The sequence below is a fragment of the Sinohyriopsis cumingii genome, chromosome 19, assembly GCF_028554795.1.
Source record: "Sinohyriopsis cumingii isolate HCF-2022 chromosome 19, ASM2855479v2, whole genome shotgun sequence".
NCBI lineage: Eukaryota > Metazoa > Mollusca > Bivalvia > Unionida > Unionidae > Sinohyriopsis > Sinohyriopsis cumingii.
Window position 1 is genome coordinate 63,059,787 of NC_142979.1, and position 18,359 is coordinate 63,078,145.

The window sequence follows — 18,359 nt, forward strand, 5'->3', positions numbered from 1 at the left end:
TGTCATTTTACCTCTGCCTCAGAATCAACTAGAAGCTGGCTGCCTTGGGGTAGTCTACTCAGGGCCAGAAAAATCCAGTACCCAATAGATAACGACAATCAAACTTTAGCTTCAAGCAAATAAGTGCATCAAAATATAGTTTTTGAAACAAGAATCGAATGGCCATGTTTATATCAAACGTTAAATTACTAGGATGCAAAAGAATTAAATGAACTGTATTACAGGTCCACATTTCTGTCGAAGTCAATGTTTACAAAAGATTTAATAACAACTTGGCATGTACATCTATGCATAAGAATTCCATTCATTTGCCATCTCATGGTTGTTACAGACCAATTAATTTCAGATACAATGCTCACTCTAACAGCATATTTGCTCACTGACACTGTTTAGGGTATTCTAAAACAACAATTACTCTGGTAAGAGAAGTGAGGTGCATATCTTTACTCAGAATAATAATGATAATAATAATAATAATAATAATAATAATGAGGACTTTGTATAGCGCCTAATCTTTAGAAGCTCTAAGCGCTTTACAACATTAGACAACACCTATAAGATAAGAAACATAATAATATTATTACAAAAACAAACAACATGAAATTAGAAAAACATTAAAAAATACAAAAACATGCTGAGAATATTTCTGGTAGGAAACATTATTAGGTCTTTAAGTTTGTTCTTGCTGTCGAAATAAGTGAGTTTTGAGAGCCCTCTTGAATGTGATCACTGTGTCTTTGTGTCTAAGTTCAGTGGACAATTTATTCCACGTTGCTGGGCCCTGGTATACAAAAGAACGCTGTCCATATGACTTTGTTTCCATAGTGGGAATAACGAGTATACGATTGTCTGAAGAGGAGCATACATAACTTGCTGGTGTGTACACATGGGTGAGGTCAGATAGGTAGGTTGGACTAGAGTCAGACAGTGAAATGTAGCATAGAGAACAAATTTTGTGTTTGATTCTGGATTGAATGGATAGCCAGTGTAGGGTACAGAGCAGCAAGGAGGTGTGCTCCGATCGTGGTACTCTAAGTATGATCCGAGCAACTGTGTTTTGAACTTTCTGAAGTTTCTGAAGTAGATATTGAAATGAACCAGACAGAATTGAGTTACAATAGTCCAGTCTTGAAAGTACTAATGAACACACAAGTGTTTTAGTAGCATCAACTGAAAGATATTTGTGAATTGAGCTGATGTGTCTCAGCTCAAGATATGCAGCCTTGCATATGTTCATGACATGTTGGTGCAATGTGAGAGTACTGTCCAGAGTAACACCAAGGTTTCATACTGATTGTGTGAATTTAATGTTGACGATGCTGATATTTATTGTTTGAGGTAAAGGATGTGAATTAGAAAGTCTTTGTGTTGTGATCATGTTTTCTTTACCAAACCAGCATTCTATGACTGTCATGTGCTCACATTGTAGTTGTTTTCAAATCCCTACACATCATGCAAAGCATACTAACTGGTGCATTAAAAGGAACAAATATGGATATCTTTAAAAGAAAATGATTTTTCACAAAGTCTTATTCCAGCATTATTAAGATAAATAATGATTTGTGCTAATTCTATCATTTTTTAAAAGACTGCAAGATAACGTGAAGGGATATAATTTAAATGTAAACTTGCATGATTTTAAAATTCTGGTGCATATTAAATCACATTTTTATACCATTTATTTGAAAATAAAATGAAAAATTTCTTAAGAAACCGGACAAAAATAATTTATTTACCATATATGCTTGCTATAAAAATTTCTCATAAGTCAGACGCAATTACAAGTAACATAGACCCAGATCTGATGTCACATAATACATTGACAGATAGGGTCTATGCAAGTTGATGGTGTTAGGGACCAACTTGCAATAATCAGGTTAGAACTGGTTAGATATTATAAAAACTGTGTATTGTTTATATCAATCAAGCTTTTCATTTTTAAAATTGGTAGGGTGATAAAAATTCTGTGTGTGTGTTTGTTGGTGAGGTGGAAATACTTCCATGGTTACAAGAAAAATAAGAGATCACAGCAAACTAAAGTTACATTGTGAAAACCACCCTGTCTACAGATGGATGTACATCACATTTGTTATATCCCACATTACATTCAGTCATGGAAAACAAAAACTGAGATTAAACATAGATACATTCTCTAAAAATAACTTTATAAAGTATATGAAATAATTTTAATAAAGGTCCAAAATTTGTGTTCAATTTCATGAAAATGATAATGGCATATGACAAATGCGACTTACTATAGCTTTCATTTTGTCTTAATTACAACTAAAGCTGGGGGCCCCGAGTGGCCGAGTGGTCTAAAGCGCTCTTTGTTATGGATCACTGCCATCTCACCTCTGTCTACGTGGGTTTGAGTCTCAGATTCGGCCAATGGGGGTATGTGAGAAAGCTTGCCAGTAGCTTCTCGAGGGTCGGTGGTTCCGTCCAGGGATTTCCCGGGTTCTTCCTCCACCATTAATACTGGCCGCCATGTGTAGCCTATTGTGTGCTGAAAAATGGCGTTAAACCCTACAACAACAACAACAACAACTAGAGCTACAAAAATGCTTTGTACCACAAGCAGACTCTTTTCATTTTTCATGAAATTACCATTTTTTTCTTCTTCTGAAAACTGATAAATATGCATGTTTGGAATTACACACGCCCCTCATTTCAGTTGGAGAAATCATGTGACTCATAAGAAACAGTTCAAACTTGATATGTATTATTTTTGGATGCAGGCTCATTGAAAAAGAGGTAGCAGTTACTAAAAAAACCAACATACACTCAAAAACCAAAATACCTAAATTATTTACATATTTTGGGTGCATATATTGGTGTACACCCCGATATTATGATTTGTAAATGTTATAATAATAATAATAATAATATTAAAAAAATAATAATAATAAGCAAAACAAACTTTTATTGAAGCAATTTTGATATGAATTATTTACTTTTTACCAATTTCTGGTGCACTCCATGTAATTACATCACTCGGACATGCTTTCTTTTACACAACTGGATAAATCATGAATTGGTCAGGACTGAAAATATGAGTGAGATTATGACTACGAAAATCCAGAAAGTGTATTTACATATTTTTGGTGGAAACATATAATTATGTGTTTTAAAATAAAGACTTAACAGACATACAAAATGAGGAACAAGCTGTCCAATCAAGTATCACAGAGTGACTTCATTACATGAATGGAGCTATAAATATAAATATATAAATAATTCCAATAAAAATCACTAAAATCAAATTTTATTTTGTTCCTTTTCATTACTGCAACACAAGAAAATCATAATACATTTAACTTCATGAGTATTATTTTACAAAATATGTGTATTTTAGTTTTTGAGTGTATTTCAGTGCTTCTATAGTCTGATAATACAAACCTGTTTGTTTGTACCCCAATACCGATTTAAATAATGGAAACCTTTAATGTGATAAAAAGTGCAAGGAACTTAGTCAATTCATTCATTGATTTATAGTTTCTAAGCTGACTCTGAGTAGAGTGGCCCTAACACCATCATCTTATGCGCGTTTCATGCTTAACAGAAGTTTTCAGTGCAATAGACGGACATGCTCAGATCCATTTCCATTTTCTGGACAAGTCCATTTTCAGCAAAGGGGTGTATCACAACTACAGATGTACATACATAAGTCGTCTGTTTCTGATATTTACAATGTCGAATCAAGCAAAGGAAAATGACAACTACGCTTTTCATGTGGATTTAGCAAGTGGTTTAATTTCTATGTTCATGTATGCAGAGGGATATAATTCCAAACTCTCAATGTTATGTAATTTACGCAATTATTCAGCATTTGCCGAACAGGATGAACTACGTCATTATGTCGTCTGATGGAAATAAACTAGCCTATAGTGTACGCAATATGGCGCCGTGTTAGTATGGAAAGTCTGTTAAGCATGAAATGGTGCAGGGGATGCCAGCATTAGTGCCATTCTGGTCACAGTCAGGTTAGAAATTATAAATCAATGATTCAATTGACTTAGTTCTGTTCACTTTTTATCACATTAAACGTTCTCGTTTTTTAAATCGGTGGTGGGGTAAAAACAAACGAGTTTGTGTTATCAGACTTTAGTAACCGAACAGGTTGGTTTAGTTTTAAAACATGGTACTTCATTATTTCTTTTCTATGCAATATATGGTGAAATCACTTTACATAATCACGTGACATTCATCTGTTGACATGTTTTACTATTTGACATTTTACTAGTATGAATGCTAAAATGTTGACGTATAACACAAAAGAGAACGCGCAAAATATACTCTCAAGGGTCCTCGAAAATATACTACACTTCATAATGCAATCGTAATGCATGCTAACCAACCATTCATTGGTTCCAGCACTTGGAGAAAACGTTCTACTGATATTCAATGTGATATAAAGTGATCCCTTTCAGAAAGGTTTTAATTTTGGCAATAAAGTTTTAGTACCTCTTGTTATATCGTCGCAATTCGGATGCGATGCTTCGGTAGTAACTTCCGGTTGGGATACTTACCCTAATTCAGATTTAAAACTCCGACCCTGTAGTGACGTCTCACCGTGCATGGACTCGGGTCACCATTATTTTTCCTATGTAGTATATATATTTGTTTTTCAGTACTGAATTTTTAAATGTGCCCAAATCATATCAAATAATATGTTACTTTGAAATACCTTCAAAGATGAATTCACAGCGAAGTTCTTGTCATAGGTTATGAGAGATTTTTTTGACAGCATGATTCACGATACTAATTCAGTTCCCCTAGTAAACCTATGCAAACACCATGATATTACAAATTCAATAACTTTAAATTTCTGAGTGATCATGATCAAACCTATATTTGTCAGTAAAGATGCATCCTGGATGACAGCTTCTGTGTAGAGAACAGGATATGAGCTGTGGTATTTTCTGGACCTACACATGTTTGAAACGTGCTTTCAATTCCACCCCAAAGAATTAGGTGCTAATTTTAGCAATGAGTGCTCCAAACTCAAGACCATTAAAGGACTGAAATTCCATAAATAAAACAATGTCTCTATTTGTTTCAGTTACAACTCTCAACAGATTCTTTTTCCTAATATCTACCTTTTATTATCAACCAGTCCTGACTAGCCAAACTCATATAATACTCTCTTTTATCTTCACCCATTTCCAGACTGGTTCCCATTTTTCCATGCATTTAGTACAATGTGTCCTGCAACGGATCACATATTTCACTCCTGGATCATCATTAATGCCTCATTATTCAGTGTGCACTGTTGCCGAAATACACACAAACAACCATACCATAATGCTCAAAGTCTATTGAATAAATAATTACCTTGAAATCATTACCAATAATGCCTAAATGTAACTTTTGTATCAGCACCAAAATTAGACAGGAAAGAAATGCTCTAAAAACAGAATAGGACCACATCCATGGATACTGAACCAGAAGTAATAAATGTGACATAATTCCTGTCAGGCCAAATTATTCATTGACAATTTTAATCAAACTGTCAAATTTGCATGGCACACAAATTTGCTTTACACATAAAGTCTTTCTGAATTTTTTTAAAACAAGTTGTGTCACAGCTATCAAAAAGTGCATAGTGCTGGTGTTGCACAAGGTGCAAGTTTTCAGCCAAGTGCTCCAGAGAAAGCAAAACAAAATTTGCTATATCTTCCTCAATTATAGGAATTTTTCAATACAGTATTAATGTAATTGTTATGCAAGATGTGACCTGAATAACATGTGTAATATGTTTCACTTAATCTTACAGATCAGTAAAATGTAGCTTAATGAAATTAAAATATACTGGATATGGACATTTCAAACTGACATTAAGGGTAAAAACATTAACCTTGACACTCTGACACTAAGAAATGTGAACTATTCCCCTCAAAAATATATGAGGTTTCTAGAAATATGTTTATAGGATTATGTTCAGCCCTTTACAGGCAAAATAACTAATGTACACTATCTATCATAAATATGAAGGCTATTTGGGGATGGTGAGGTTTGATTATTGGAGCAACAATTTGTATGTATCAGTATAAAAGGAAGTTAAGTGACAATTTATTAAATTAAAATATATTATCATAAGTAAGCTAATTCATGGTTGAAACAACATTTTGTGATATTTCAAATGTTTACAGCAAATTATGCGCTCCAAAGATCAAATATAGATACCAACAGACCCTATAACATCAACTAAGTGTGAAACTCCAAACCTTGTAAACATGGATGGGCAGCATCACATGTGGGACATGTACCATGTACTTTTTAAGATCACCTCTGGAAGCATAATTCAAATGTTCTGTATGAACACGTCTAGTATATTTGTAGAGTGTTGGTTAACAATAATTAAGCTGAATGGTTCACAGGAATGTGATATCTGTTGATGTTACATTTCCACACTGTCAAAGTACAAAATTTAAATAGATTACTATACATAAGCATATTCATGGTGGAAATTACATTTTTGGGGCATTTTAAGTGCATACAGCCTTACAGATCAACTGTATTTACAATGAGATTCTACATGATGTACTGAGCATGAATTTCCAATCCCAAACATTCTAAAATCTAGGGACAGTTGCTTGCAAGTGGCATATGTAACCATGTTAAGATCACTTGTACAAAGATAATTCAAATAATCTGTTTGAACATTTCTTGTAGTTTGTAGAGTATCAGTTAACATTTGTTAATAGTAATTAATAATGCATAAAGTAAAATGGTTCATTAGAATGGAATATCAGCTGATGCCACAATGCTGCAATTTGTCAATCAATGTCTTACCCAGAATTGAACGATAAAATGGAATGTATTTTGTGTTTGGCTTCTTTTTGCTGTTTTCTTGTATCCAAGGTAAACAGACTTGGGGAAAGTATATTTTATCCCTTAAACCTACAATTCTTTTGACATTTGTCATTCTCTTACAGTTTGACAGTTTGACATGTGCCATTCTCTGACAGTTTGACAGTTTAACATGTGTCATTCTCTGACAGTTTGACAGTTTAATTTGTGTCATTCTCTGACAGTTTGACAGTTTAACATGTGTCATTCTCTGACAGTTTGACAGTTTAACATGTGTCATTCTCTGACAGTTCGACATTTTAACTTGTGTCATTCTCTGACAGTTTGACAGTTTAACTTGTGTCATTCTCTGACAGTTTGACAGTATAAATTGTGTCATTCTCTGACAGTTGACAATGGCTTAGCTGACAAAATGACAAGGCTCTGCTGTAGAGTTTTCATTTCCATCCCTTCATTAAGTACCACATAACTATCTTTATAAACTATTACTGACAGTCATACAAGCAGATATGTTTTACTCATATAATCACCCCATCATAAGCACATAAATGCTTGGACCCATAATAAATAGTATAAATGACACAAATGCACAATATCAACAAGAAAGATTTCTTCATGTGTTTGGAATAAAAGCATCATTCTGATTTTGAAAGATATTTTCTCTGACAGAATTTCACAGATATCCACATTTCACTTTGCATATGGTGTAGAAATACATACATGCTGATAATAATGAGTATCATTCCCAACAGATACTATATATACTATATTTGCATTTTTATGGAAAATATAAAAAAAATTAATATCGTTCAAATTTTTTAAAATTAAATTTAAAAGATTTTAATTGCATGTTTTTATTTTCACAGTAAATATACACAACGTATTAAAATTGCAGGTCTCTATCATTAATGATACACTTTTAATACCAATTTAAACTTGATTTCATATACCACTGACAGGACTCAGGTTTCAATTATTGTTAATATATAGTCTCTATGCTTGTTTCTCAGTACTGAAATTTCCATGTCCAAATCACAATAAATCAGAATTCACAGTAAAGTTCTTGTCATAGGTTATGCTGCATTTCTTTTACATGCTGGACTGTAAACAAAGGAACGTGCAATGGATCACAGATTTCACTTCTGGATCAATACAAATTCCTTATTACTCACTGTGCACTGCCTCCAAAATGCATACAGACAACCACACCTTAATATTCCAATTTTAAAGAATAAATTGAAATCAGTACGAATACTCATTAGATCGAACTCATGTATCAGCACTAAAATGATAGGAAAAAATGCTCTAAAAATAGAATTGGACTACATTAATAATGAACCAGAAATAATAAATGTGAACCAATTACGTATTTTGTTTAAAACTGATATACTATTTGTCCATCAATATCAACACAAATGAGGTATGTGTGTGTGTGCATGATTTATTGGACTATATCTGATATTCTTGCCATTGCTGAACTTTTGAGAGTCCCAAAATATCGATGGAGAATGCTCAGTAAGGGCCATTATTTTGCTTAAATTAGTGTTATGTATATTTTTATTTTAATGTATGCTATATAATGGGGAGCAACTAATCAACCCAAGACATACCAAGACTCTTTGGAAAAACAAAATAAAATCAAAACACATCAAATTAGATCATTGAATTTAATCACAAATACCGAAAAATTGAAAATTCAAAACCCAAGAAATGGTTTTAAGCTGATTTACTATTCCAGCACAGTAACAAAAGAGTTATTGTTCGTGCGTCTGATTCTAAGCATTGTCTCTGTCTTGTTCATTTTAACGCTCTTTGTCATATTAATGATTATAAAAGAGCCTTTAAAAGCTTCAGAAACCTTAATGTAGGACATGGTGATTCGAATGTATTACGTATACTGTTCTTTATCATATAAAAGTGATTTGCTTATAATTTTCTACTTTTGTCATTATCTAATATCTGAGAGAGAGAGAGAAAGAGAGAGAGAGAAAATCAGATAGAGCTCTGCAAATTTAAAATACTTCATTAAGTGTTCGTCAATTCTATAGATATATGAACAGTAATCATATTTCTATAAGACTCTTTTTTATAAAAAAAAAGAAGAGTTATTTCTTTAAAAATTTCATATTTCTTGCCTGGCCTGTATTACGACCAGAATGTTCTTTCTTTTGGCAATTACTAACTAGGGGACCAAACTTCTACTTTACCAATTTTACTTGATAATTAGACAGAATTTCATTAATATATATACAGTAAAACCTGTCATGAGCGACCTCTGCTATGAGCGACCACCTGTCATTTCCGACCACAATCGTAATGCACGGATCGATTTTACTATATAAACGCTCTGTTATGAACGACCACCTGCTGAACGCGACCAGCGACCGCGATTTCTTGGCAAAATATGCATTTTGACACTGCTATGAACGACCGCATCGCCAAAAAATCAAAACAGATTGACACCACTGACCTTAACTTAATCCTTTGTAAACACTAGAGCTCGGGATAAATTTAGTATGCAAACAAAGTGCACATTAAATAACACTATAGTTGAACAACCATATATCGGGATAAACACCTCTAACCATCATTTAATCCTTAGTAACAAAGACTGCATAAATAGCAAAGATTGCTCTAATAAAGTATTTAAAAATAATTTGTCTTACCAGTTTTGTGAAATTTACAACTCCAGCGTACGGTGTCATTTGTAAACTGCAGTAAACCAGACTAAAGTACATGTCACCAACCGCCATTGTAGCGCCGAAGTCATGTGAATAGCCAGTAAGAGTAACATCAAAGGGAGTAATGATGGATATACGCAGTCAATTTGGAGGTTTGTATTTTTTCTTTATCTGTATGAAAACTCACAAAACGCCGGTAGTCCTTATGTCCAAGTGAGAAATCGTTTGAAAGGGCTTCAGTGCCAATTTCCTCAACATGATATAGCCAATAGTGTGTTGAAAGTTCCGTTGAAAACTAACTAATCAGCCTTTATCTCCCAGATTTCAGTTTATCCTCTGTATCCTGTGTTGTTGATTCCTAATGATTTCAGCGTCCGTTTTAGCTAATTATCACGTTTAATTCACCAAGGTCACCAATACATCCGGGACTTCTTTATAAAAACTATTGGAATTAAACGTCGACCTGCTAAGATACAATCAACAGAGCTCCCTATAATCATCAGCAATACGTCAGCTTATCGTTAATTAAATAATGTACTCATGCAACTATAGTTTTATTGAAGTGCAGCTCATACAACGACAAAAGTCTCACTTATATGTAGTGTAATGAGCAATATTTATATTGTACCCCACAGAGTTTCCAAATTGAAATGTTTGTGAAAAGCTCGATTGATTGCGGATACGCGTTGAGATAAACCATCTGGATAATTGATAGCACTTAACTATTTCAACGTACTTTACATGTATAAACCCCAAGACATGTACGCTTTGCTTAACATATTTCTTTTCCACGTGAAGGGCATACACGTTCCTCGATAATTACAAACTAAATAAAAACTCATGCAATACATAATATATTTAAAACATGGATGTAACTTCTGTATTAATTTACCTGGTCAGGTAAATTCACAATCAACCGTACAAACAGTAAAAAAGACGTTTATTTGTATGACGTATTGGTTTTAATTTCAATTTAAAATCCTATTGCCGAAATCATTAGTACATGGTCCAAAAGGAACAGAGGATATAAAACCGAGCTACACACACACACACACACACACACAGAAACATGCATAGCGTGGCGATATCACTTTTGAAACTACTTTCTTTTTTTCAATGTATTAGGTATATCTGCACTTATATATGTAATTCAGACCCGGTTGGTTTTAATTTAGATTTAAATTTTTGTTGCCGAAATCGTGAGTACACGGTCCAGTGCTTTCATAGGAAAAGAGCACACACACACACACACACACACACACACGCACAATGGCGATATCGTTTTCAAGCAATTTTATTATTTCTTCGTCTTTTCAATTCCTTATCACCCTTCCTTCCTCCCTCTTTCTCCAACTAGGATGAACAAAACCACAGAATGTGTCAAAACCGTTGACCCTCAGTCACAAGACACCATCAAGAAATAAATTGGCTTTAATTAATACCTTTTTATAATTCGTTTTCCGTATGATTCACGGAAACTGTCAGTGACTGAAATTGTACGACCTGTTGCTATTCGATATTCTGCGACACCGATATTGTATTGTATGCTTGCTACTCGTAACGACAAACGGTACACAACAATAAAACCTACTGACTACATATAGTTACATTGTTTAAGCAGCAATTGTAAATGTGATCAGAATTATTATCATATCTGAAAACAATGGAGAAATTAGGCACCGACTAGTATGGACTGCAAAGCAAGATCAGTGCAATGGAAATGTGTGTGCAGCTTCTGCTACCGAAATAGTATGCATGCGTGCCAACGTATAATTATGTTATTTTACTTTGATTGCTAAAGCGGTTGTACCCATCGGCTGCCAAACATGTCCTACCTCTTTGGGAAATCAATACTCCAACCCCACCCCATCCCCACTTACATCATTCACATTTACGAGAATAAAACGGTTGAACTCAATTTTTGACATGAAGTTAAGGTTCTCGATTAAAGTTCACAGTTGTACTCCATAAATGTGTTCATTTAGTATTATGACCTGTTAATATTGAAGTGTAAGTGTCAAGGTAGTCAAACTCCGAGGAATCAGACATTCATTTTATCAAACGTTTGAGAATGATAACACGAACTTACATAAAGATCAAACTAGAAACAAATGATGACACTTCAGCTCTGGCTACTTTTTCCAAAATGAAATATTCATACAAAACTTAAAACATTTACGTCAGAGCAACTGTGCTCATAAGGAAATGAATATACAGTAAAACATTTATGAATTCCGCGACCATTCTGGGCAGATATATTTATTCGTGTGCTCTTTTATTTATGTGATACGTTTAGGGAATACTAGATTGTAATCAAATACGAGTGTGAACAGTTACATAGACGGCGTAGTCGTCGCTCTGAAAACTCATGTTTTTGTTTTGACCTCATTCTTTTTCAAAGGAATCCTTAACTGTAAACGTACTATAGAAACTGCTTGACATTCATCAAGTATTCGTATTGTTATTATTACCTCCTGGTCATTTCCGACCAAATTCAATGTATATTTCACTCAAATGATAACTCAGATGAGGGTGATCCCTGAGTTAAAGACACTGTGAAAGCAGTGGTTTTGTGTTCCTTCATCACTGGAATGTAGCTTGACAAGAGCTAATTCTCTGACACCGTAGATAACGTCATCATGTTCGTAAAGACATTAATGTCTTTAGCGTTTCTCGTGCTTTTAGTATTAACGAGATACGTTTTGCAAACCTCTTAACAATGATCAGTCTACAAAAGAAAAATAGATAGTTGCAATTGCCTCCTTCAGCCTTTTTATATATAATATAATTTATACACTTAACAAGCATGACAATTTTCAAGACACACAGATTACATAAAAACGTAATTTTTTAAAAAATAAAATAAAATTTGTTATATGTTACTAATGTTTCCCAGTAGGCGGAATACGACGGTTCAAGGAGGTAATTCCGAAAGTTATTGTCGTCATACTAAATCTATATGATTACCCGGTAATATACTCGTGCAGTGTGTGCATAATAGGATTTTCCATCCTCAGATAACAATCATTCCCGAATAAATGAAAAAGTAATCAACTATTTCACAGTGCACTTCAGCTAAGATTTTAGAAGCCTCAAGCTGCCAGTTTAAATACTAATTTCCTTGCAGAAAAATAAATTCAGACGACAGCGCTCTTGACAATGATATATTTGCCCCTTCTGTAACCACTACGTAACCGTCCATTAATTATGTCAATAATTTTTAGGCAATTTTTTACCCACCCCCCCCGCCTTGTCAACAACTGTCAAACTTTCAGTGACCCCCCTAATAAAATTTTATCCCCCACAAACTAACAATATTTTATACGGCTGGCTTTTATGCTAAAAATAGAATTATGGAAATTAAAAGGTCTACAAATAAATTTTAATACATTTTTTTTACTTGTTTAACAGATTTCAAATTGACTATAACACTTTGAATTCATGAAAAAATCGAGAGTTTATATTCTAGCTTCTATCATCTTCCCATAGGTAAGCCAAATGTTCCTCAATTGTTATAATGGGCATAGCGGCTGATTTTTTTTGGTAAAAAAAATAACATTGTTGACGTCAATTTATATTGAACACCCCCCTCCCCCATGTCAACAATTGTCAAACTTCTTCAAATCCCCTCCCCCCATTTTGTTGACATAATTAATGGACGACCCCTATGTTCACTTTTTTAAATTCTTTAGATCATAGCACTTAATTTGCTCCTAGAGATTTGCTAACCAATGATGCATATTTCTTGAAATATATAAAAAGCAACATTAAAGCCTAAAGAGAAAATAAATTGCCATATTAAGTGCAGTCTATTGGCCGTTGCTTAGGTTGGTGACGCAATGAGTTGTGGTTCGGTCGGCACCGGAAAGACCGCTTGCACTACAATTTGCAGTCAATTTATTCAAATACAACAGAACCATTTTGCAAAAATTCAACAAAGCCTATGCTGATTTTTATATGTTGTCTTCGTGTTACTACTAGTACTACTGGTACTAATAATAATAATAATTAGTAGTAGTAGAAGCAGTAATAGTAGTACTAGTAATCGAGGATATCATATTTGGTCATAATAGATTCATCCGTCATGTGGTCTGTTGAAACATAACAAGTTCGAAAAGTCTGGGAAATGTTGCTTTTTTAAAATCAAACCTTAAGCAAAGCGCAAAGCTCCAGAGAAACCTGAAAACAAATATGAATATTTGTGCCATTGTGTTTCTTTTTTCATATATTGATTTTCTCAACAATATGCATTGTGGCAGCGAATTATGTGACGTGACCTTAATTATGAGCAAGTTAGAAGACTTTGGACACAGAAGTAAAATCAACTTAAATTTAAAACTGTTGGTTTAAGTGAAAGAAAAACTTAGCAAAAATGTTTCTTTTTATTCATTAGTAAAATTGAAGGATATAACAATGTCAAAGCAGATTCACTTTCTTCTGTATAATAGTAGTGGTGTAAGGGGTGCTCATGGAGGGGTAGTGCCTCTGGTGTGGGTAGCTAGTTCACCTTTGGTCCCCACTTGGCGCTCAGCTCTCACCTGTGGCTCCAAGAAGATGTAGCATGCGCAGCGGCCACACCATGGGCAACGACTTCGACTGGCCGGTTAAACCAGGTTGAGGGTAACCGACGGATCGCACACGCTCGGTGAGTTAGGGATTGTCACTCAATGCATGTGAAGACTGGATCCGGCTGACTGCGCGGAGGAACCACCAGCTGGACAACGGGCAGGAAGGTGGACCCATCAAAGCAATGTGGATGGTTAAGAGCACGGCAAGACACGTATGACGCCTTGGTCATCCACTGCAATCAGTCTCCAGTCCTGCCGTCTTGACTAAGTCTTGCCACTGGATAACGTGGGGCCTGGACGAGAGAGTGAGGGTGACGCAACGCATCTCTCCCTCACTTTAATCCAACTCACGCGCAAATCATTCATTTCATCACCCGTACCCAAGTCCTGCGCCGATGGGCGAGCTGCGACTCGGCAAGTGTGGATGCAATGGCAGTCGTAGTGGCGGATCTGCTCTCAGGGGGCTCAGGCCATAGATTGTCTTCCATTGACCAGAATCAGAAATAGATGTTGGCAGCCGTCTGAGCAATTAAGCAGACCTCTTCAGGATAACCATGCTTACCCACAAAGCCTGAGGAAGAGGCTAGAAAAGGCACCTAAAAGGGCCTGCTTCAACTACCCCGACCAGCTTACCGCGGCTGGAGGGAATCCCATTCTTGCGGTCGAAACACAAAGAAAACCCAAGTACATTGGATCGTGCAGAGGCTCACAGACCGGAGAGAAGAACTGCCTTGATTCAAGAGAACTTGCTTGCTACAAGATAGAGATAGCAGCCCTGAGCGAAACTCGCTTTGCCGACGAGGTCCACTTGACGGAAAATGGAGCTGGCTACAACTTATTCTAGAGCGGGAGTGGTACCGATTCACGTCGTGAGTCTGGAGTTGGTTTCGCTGTCAAGTCGAGTTTGGTTAATAAACTCTCTTTGTTACCAAAGGGAATCAATGACCGGCTAATAATGCTGAAGCTACCCTTACATGGAAGAAATCAAGCCACACTCATTAATGCTTATGCACCAAGCATGACCAACTAGGGGGAAACCAAAGACAAGTTCTACCAGGATCTGGAAGCTCTGATTGCTTCAGTACCAAAACCAGACATGCTGATCATTCTTGGTGACTTTAACGCCAGACTTGGCGCGGACCACATCTCGTGGGAGAGAGTTATTGGTGGACATGGCGTTGGCGACTGCAACAGCAATGGACATCAACTCTTGAGGATGTGCGGAACCTATGATCTCCTGATCACAAACACGGTCTTCCGTCTGCCTAACAGAAATAAAACAAATTGGATGCACCCACAGTCTAAGCATTGGCATATGATCGACTACATCTTAGTCCACAGGAATGACAGGCAGGATGTCCGTGTGACCAAGGCCTAGTGTGGTGCTGACTGCTGGACAGAACACAGGCTACTGATTTCCAAGATCAATCTTAGAATTCGACCTCCCAGACGTCCACAGGATATTAAAATCCCAAAATCAACGTCTCTAGACTGAAAGTCTGCAACACTGAGCAAGCTCTGCATGAAGTCTTGACAAGCCAGCTGGAAACCACAGACTCTGATGCCAACGACATAGAGAAATTTTGGGCGGCCTGGTTTACTCTACTGCATCTGAGACCCTTGTCACTGCGCGAAAGCACCAAGACTGGTTTGACGAGACTTATGAAGAAATACAGTCTTTGTTAGAGGAGAAGCATCGACTCCATCGTACACACAACATCGACTACAAGTCAGCTCAAAAGAAAGATACCTTTAGCAGTGTCCGCCAAGCTGTGCAGAAGAAAGAAACTGCGTGAGATGCAGGACATATGGCTGAGCAGAAAGCCGATGTTATTCAGTCCTTTGCCGACAGACACGACATGAAGAATTTCTTTAGTGCTCTTCGTAATGTTTATGACCCAATAACATCAGGCACAGCCCAACTCCTGAGCTCCGATGGCAGCACTCTCATAACCGAGAAGGAGAATATACTGTATTGCTGTGCAGAACACTTTGACGTTGTTCTCAACAGACCCTCTTCCATCACCGATGAAGCGATCAACCGTCTACATTGGCTGAGTTCAACGATATATTGGCTGACTCTCCAACAGTGCTGGAAACTCATAAGCCATGAGCTACTGTCTAGTGGGAATGCTCCAAGAGCGTACTCCATCCCAACTGAAATCTACAAGTCTGGTGGGCCTAAGCTAGTGGAAAGACTAACATAGATGTTCTGTGGGATGTGGAAGCAGAAACGAATATCGCAGGAATTCAAAGATGCATCCATCATCCACATTTACAAACGCATAGGCAATCACCAATCCTGCGACAACCATTGAGGAATCTCTCCAGGACTAGGGTAACTATTACGAACCCATTACAGGATGCGTCTTAGCTCCCACTCTCTTCAGCAAGGAGGAAGGCATGCAACAGAGCATGGACCATTTTTCCACAGCTTGCACCAACTTCGCACTCACCGTCTCTATCAGCAAGAGCGAAGTTCTGCATCAGCCAGCTCCTGGAGAATATTACCTGGAACCACCCATCACTGTCAATGGCCAAAAGCTCAAAAATGAAGACAGGTTCACATACCTCGGCAGCACCCTCTCACAAGCAGCACACATGGACGATGAGGTCAACACCAGGATTGCCAAAGCCAGCGTAGCATTTGGCAGATCCGCTCAAATGTCTGGGATAGGATAGGCATCAAGCTTGCCACCAAACTCATAGTCTACGCAGCGGTTATTCTCCCCACCCTCCTGTATGCTTGTGAGACATGGACTGTGTATAGCCGCCATGTAAAAAAACTGAACCACTTCCATATGAGCTCCCTGAGAAAACTACAGAAAATAAGATGGCAGGACGAGGGACCGAACACAGAGGTGCTCACTCAGGCCGGCATGACATGCATCCACACCATGCTATGCAAGGCACAACTCCGATGCGCTGGCCATGTTGTCCGCATGCCGGTAGAACGCCTACCTAAGAAGGTCTTTTATGGAGAGCTACAGCAGGCAAGAGATCTCACGGTGGTCAAAAAAAGAGGTACAAGGACACCGTTAAGGTATCGCTGAAGAACTTAGGCATTGACCCTGACAACTGGAAGAGTGTCAGTGCTGATCGATCTGCTTGGCGCAGTTCAAGTCAATGCGGGTGCGGCAGCCTTTGAGCACAAAGACTGGTGGACGCAACTGACAAACGTGATTTGCGCAAATTCAGGAACAGCAGTTCCGCAACTCTCAGTCAACAACCTGTACATTAATGTCCCCACTGCAATAGACTCTTCAGGGTCCGGATAGGACTGATCAGCCATCTCCGGACCCACCTCCAGTGAATCGATAACATTGAATGGCCCTCATCGACACCGATGGACGAACATCATCATTAGCAGCAGCAGTAGCAGCAGTGGAAGAATTAGTAAAGTATTTTCTCTTTGCCCGTTGATCTTTGTGAACTTAAGCAAGGTAGAATTAGAAATCCTCACATATTATAATTTGAAATCGATATTTTGCTGCGAAATAATATGTTTTGATTGTGTTTTTCTATGATACCTTAACGGAGTTAATTTATCTATAGGTTCTTGATTCGTATTTGCAACATAATCTAAACGTGTGTTAGTTGTCACAAATCCAATATACATTTCAAGTTCAGATGAAGTTTCAGTTTGAAACAACACCGACGGATGTAGACACAGCATATTAGAAAATGATGGAAATATGAATATTTGAATGGAAACTCTGACGGGAAAACAAATACATTTAATGGCGTCCCCTGAAAACCAATGTAAAAATGAGGAAAAGAACTTACGGTTTTAAGAATCAAATCCAAAATGAATCCAAGAATAATCCAAGAATTATTAAATTAGAAGTCTTAATAATAAGATGTTCTAATGAAATTTGAGTACGAGTCCCGACGAAAATTCAAAATGGAAGGTCATGGCATATGCTATAGCTCCCATAGTGATGTGTCTACAGTTCTTTGTTGTTCCACATACAATAAAATTCGGGTGTTTGAATTTGCGAATAAAATTTAAAGAAATGTCTTCGTCCAAAAATTATACATGAGCACTAAAATGTTTCCAGGAAAACGAATTAATCTTTTAGAATCCATGTAATTCTAATAAAATTTAAAATGTATCTCCAAACTGGTGACAACAAAACGAATCCTTGAGTTCAAGTGTTTAACGCCCAAATGACTAAATTCTCTATAAACACCGGTATAAAACCGGAATACTGCGCAAAACAGATGCCAGAATGAGGGTCACCCTCCAATAAAACCAGATTGTCTAGAACATCATAAAAGCAATATAAGTCTAAAG

At 36.7% G+C, this 18,359-nt stretch overlaps 1 protein-coding gene across 5 annotated transcripts in view; it reads right to left on the bottom strand.

Moving 5' to 3' along the window:
- Positions 1 to 9,939, bottom strand: part of LOC149775832 (uncharacterized) — a 67,730-nt gene extending 57,791 nt beyond the window's left edge. For 2 of the 5 annotated variants that reach the window (XR_016416561.1, XM_089943945.1), the window contains exon 1: positions 4,359 to 4,465. Coding sequence is in view for 2 of the 5 variants with exons in the window: in XM_089943945.1 (XP_089800071.1) it covers positions 4,359 to 4,365 (7 nt within the window). In the remaining 3 variants the exon portion in view is untranslated. Of the gene's footprint in view, positions 1 to 2,961; positions 3,045 to 4,358; positions 4,466 to 9,479 lie in introns of those variants that run through there. The other 3 variants (XM_089943946.1, XM_089943948.1, XM_089943947.1) reach the window with 3 other exon arrangements.
- Between the last annotated feature and the right edge of the window lie 8,420 nt (positions 9,940 to 18,359).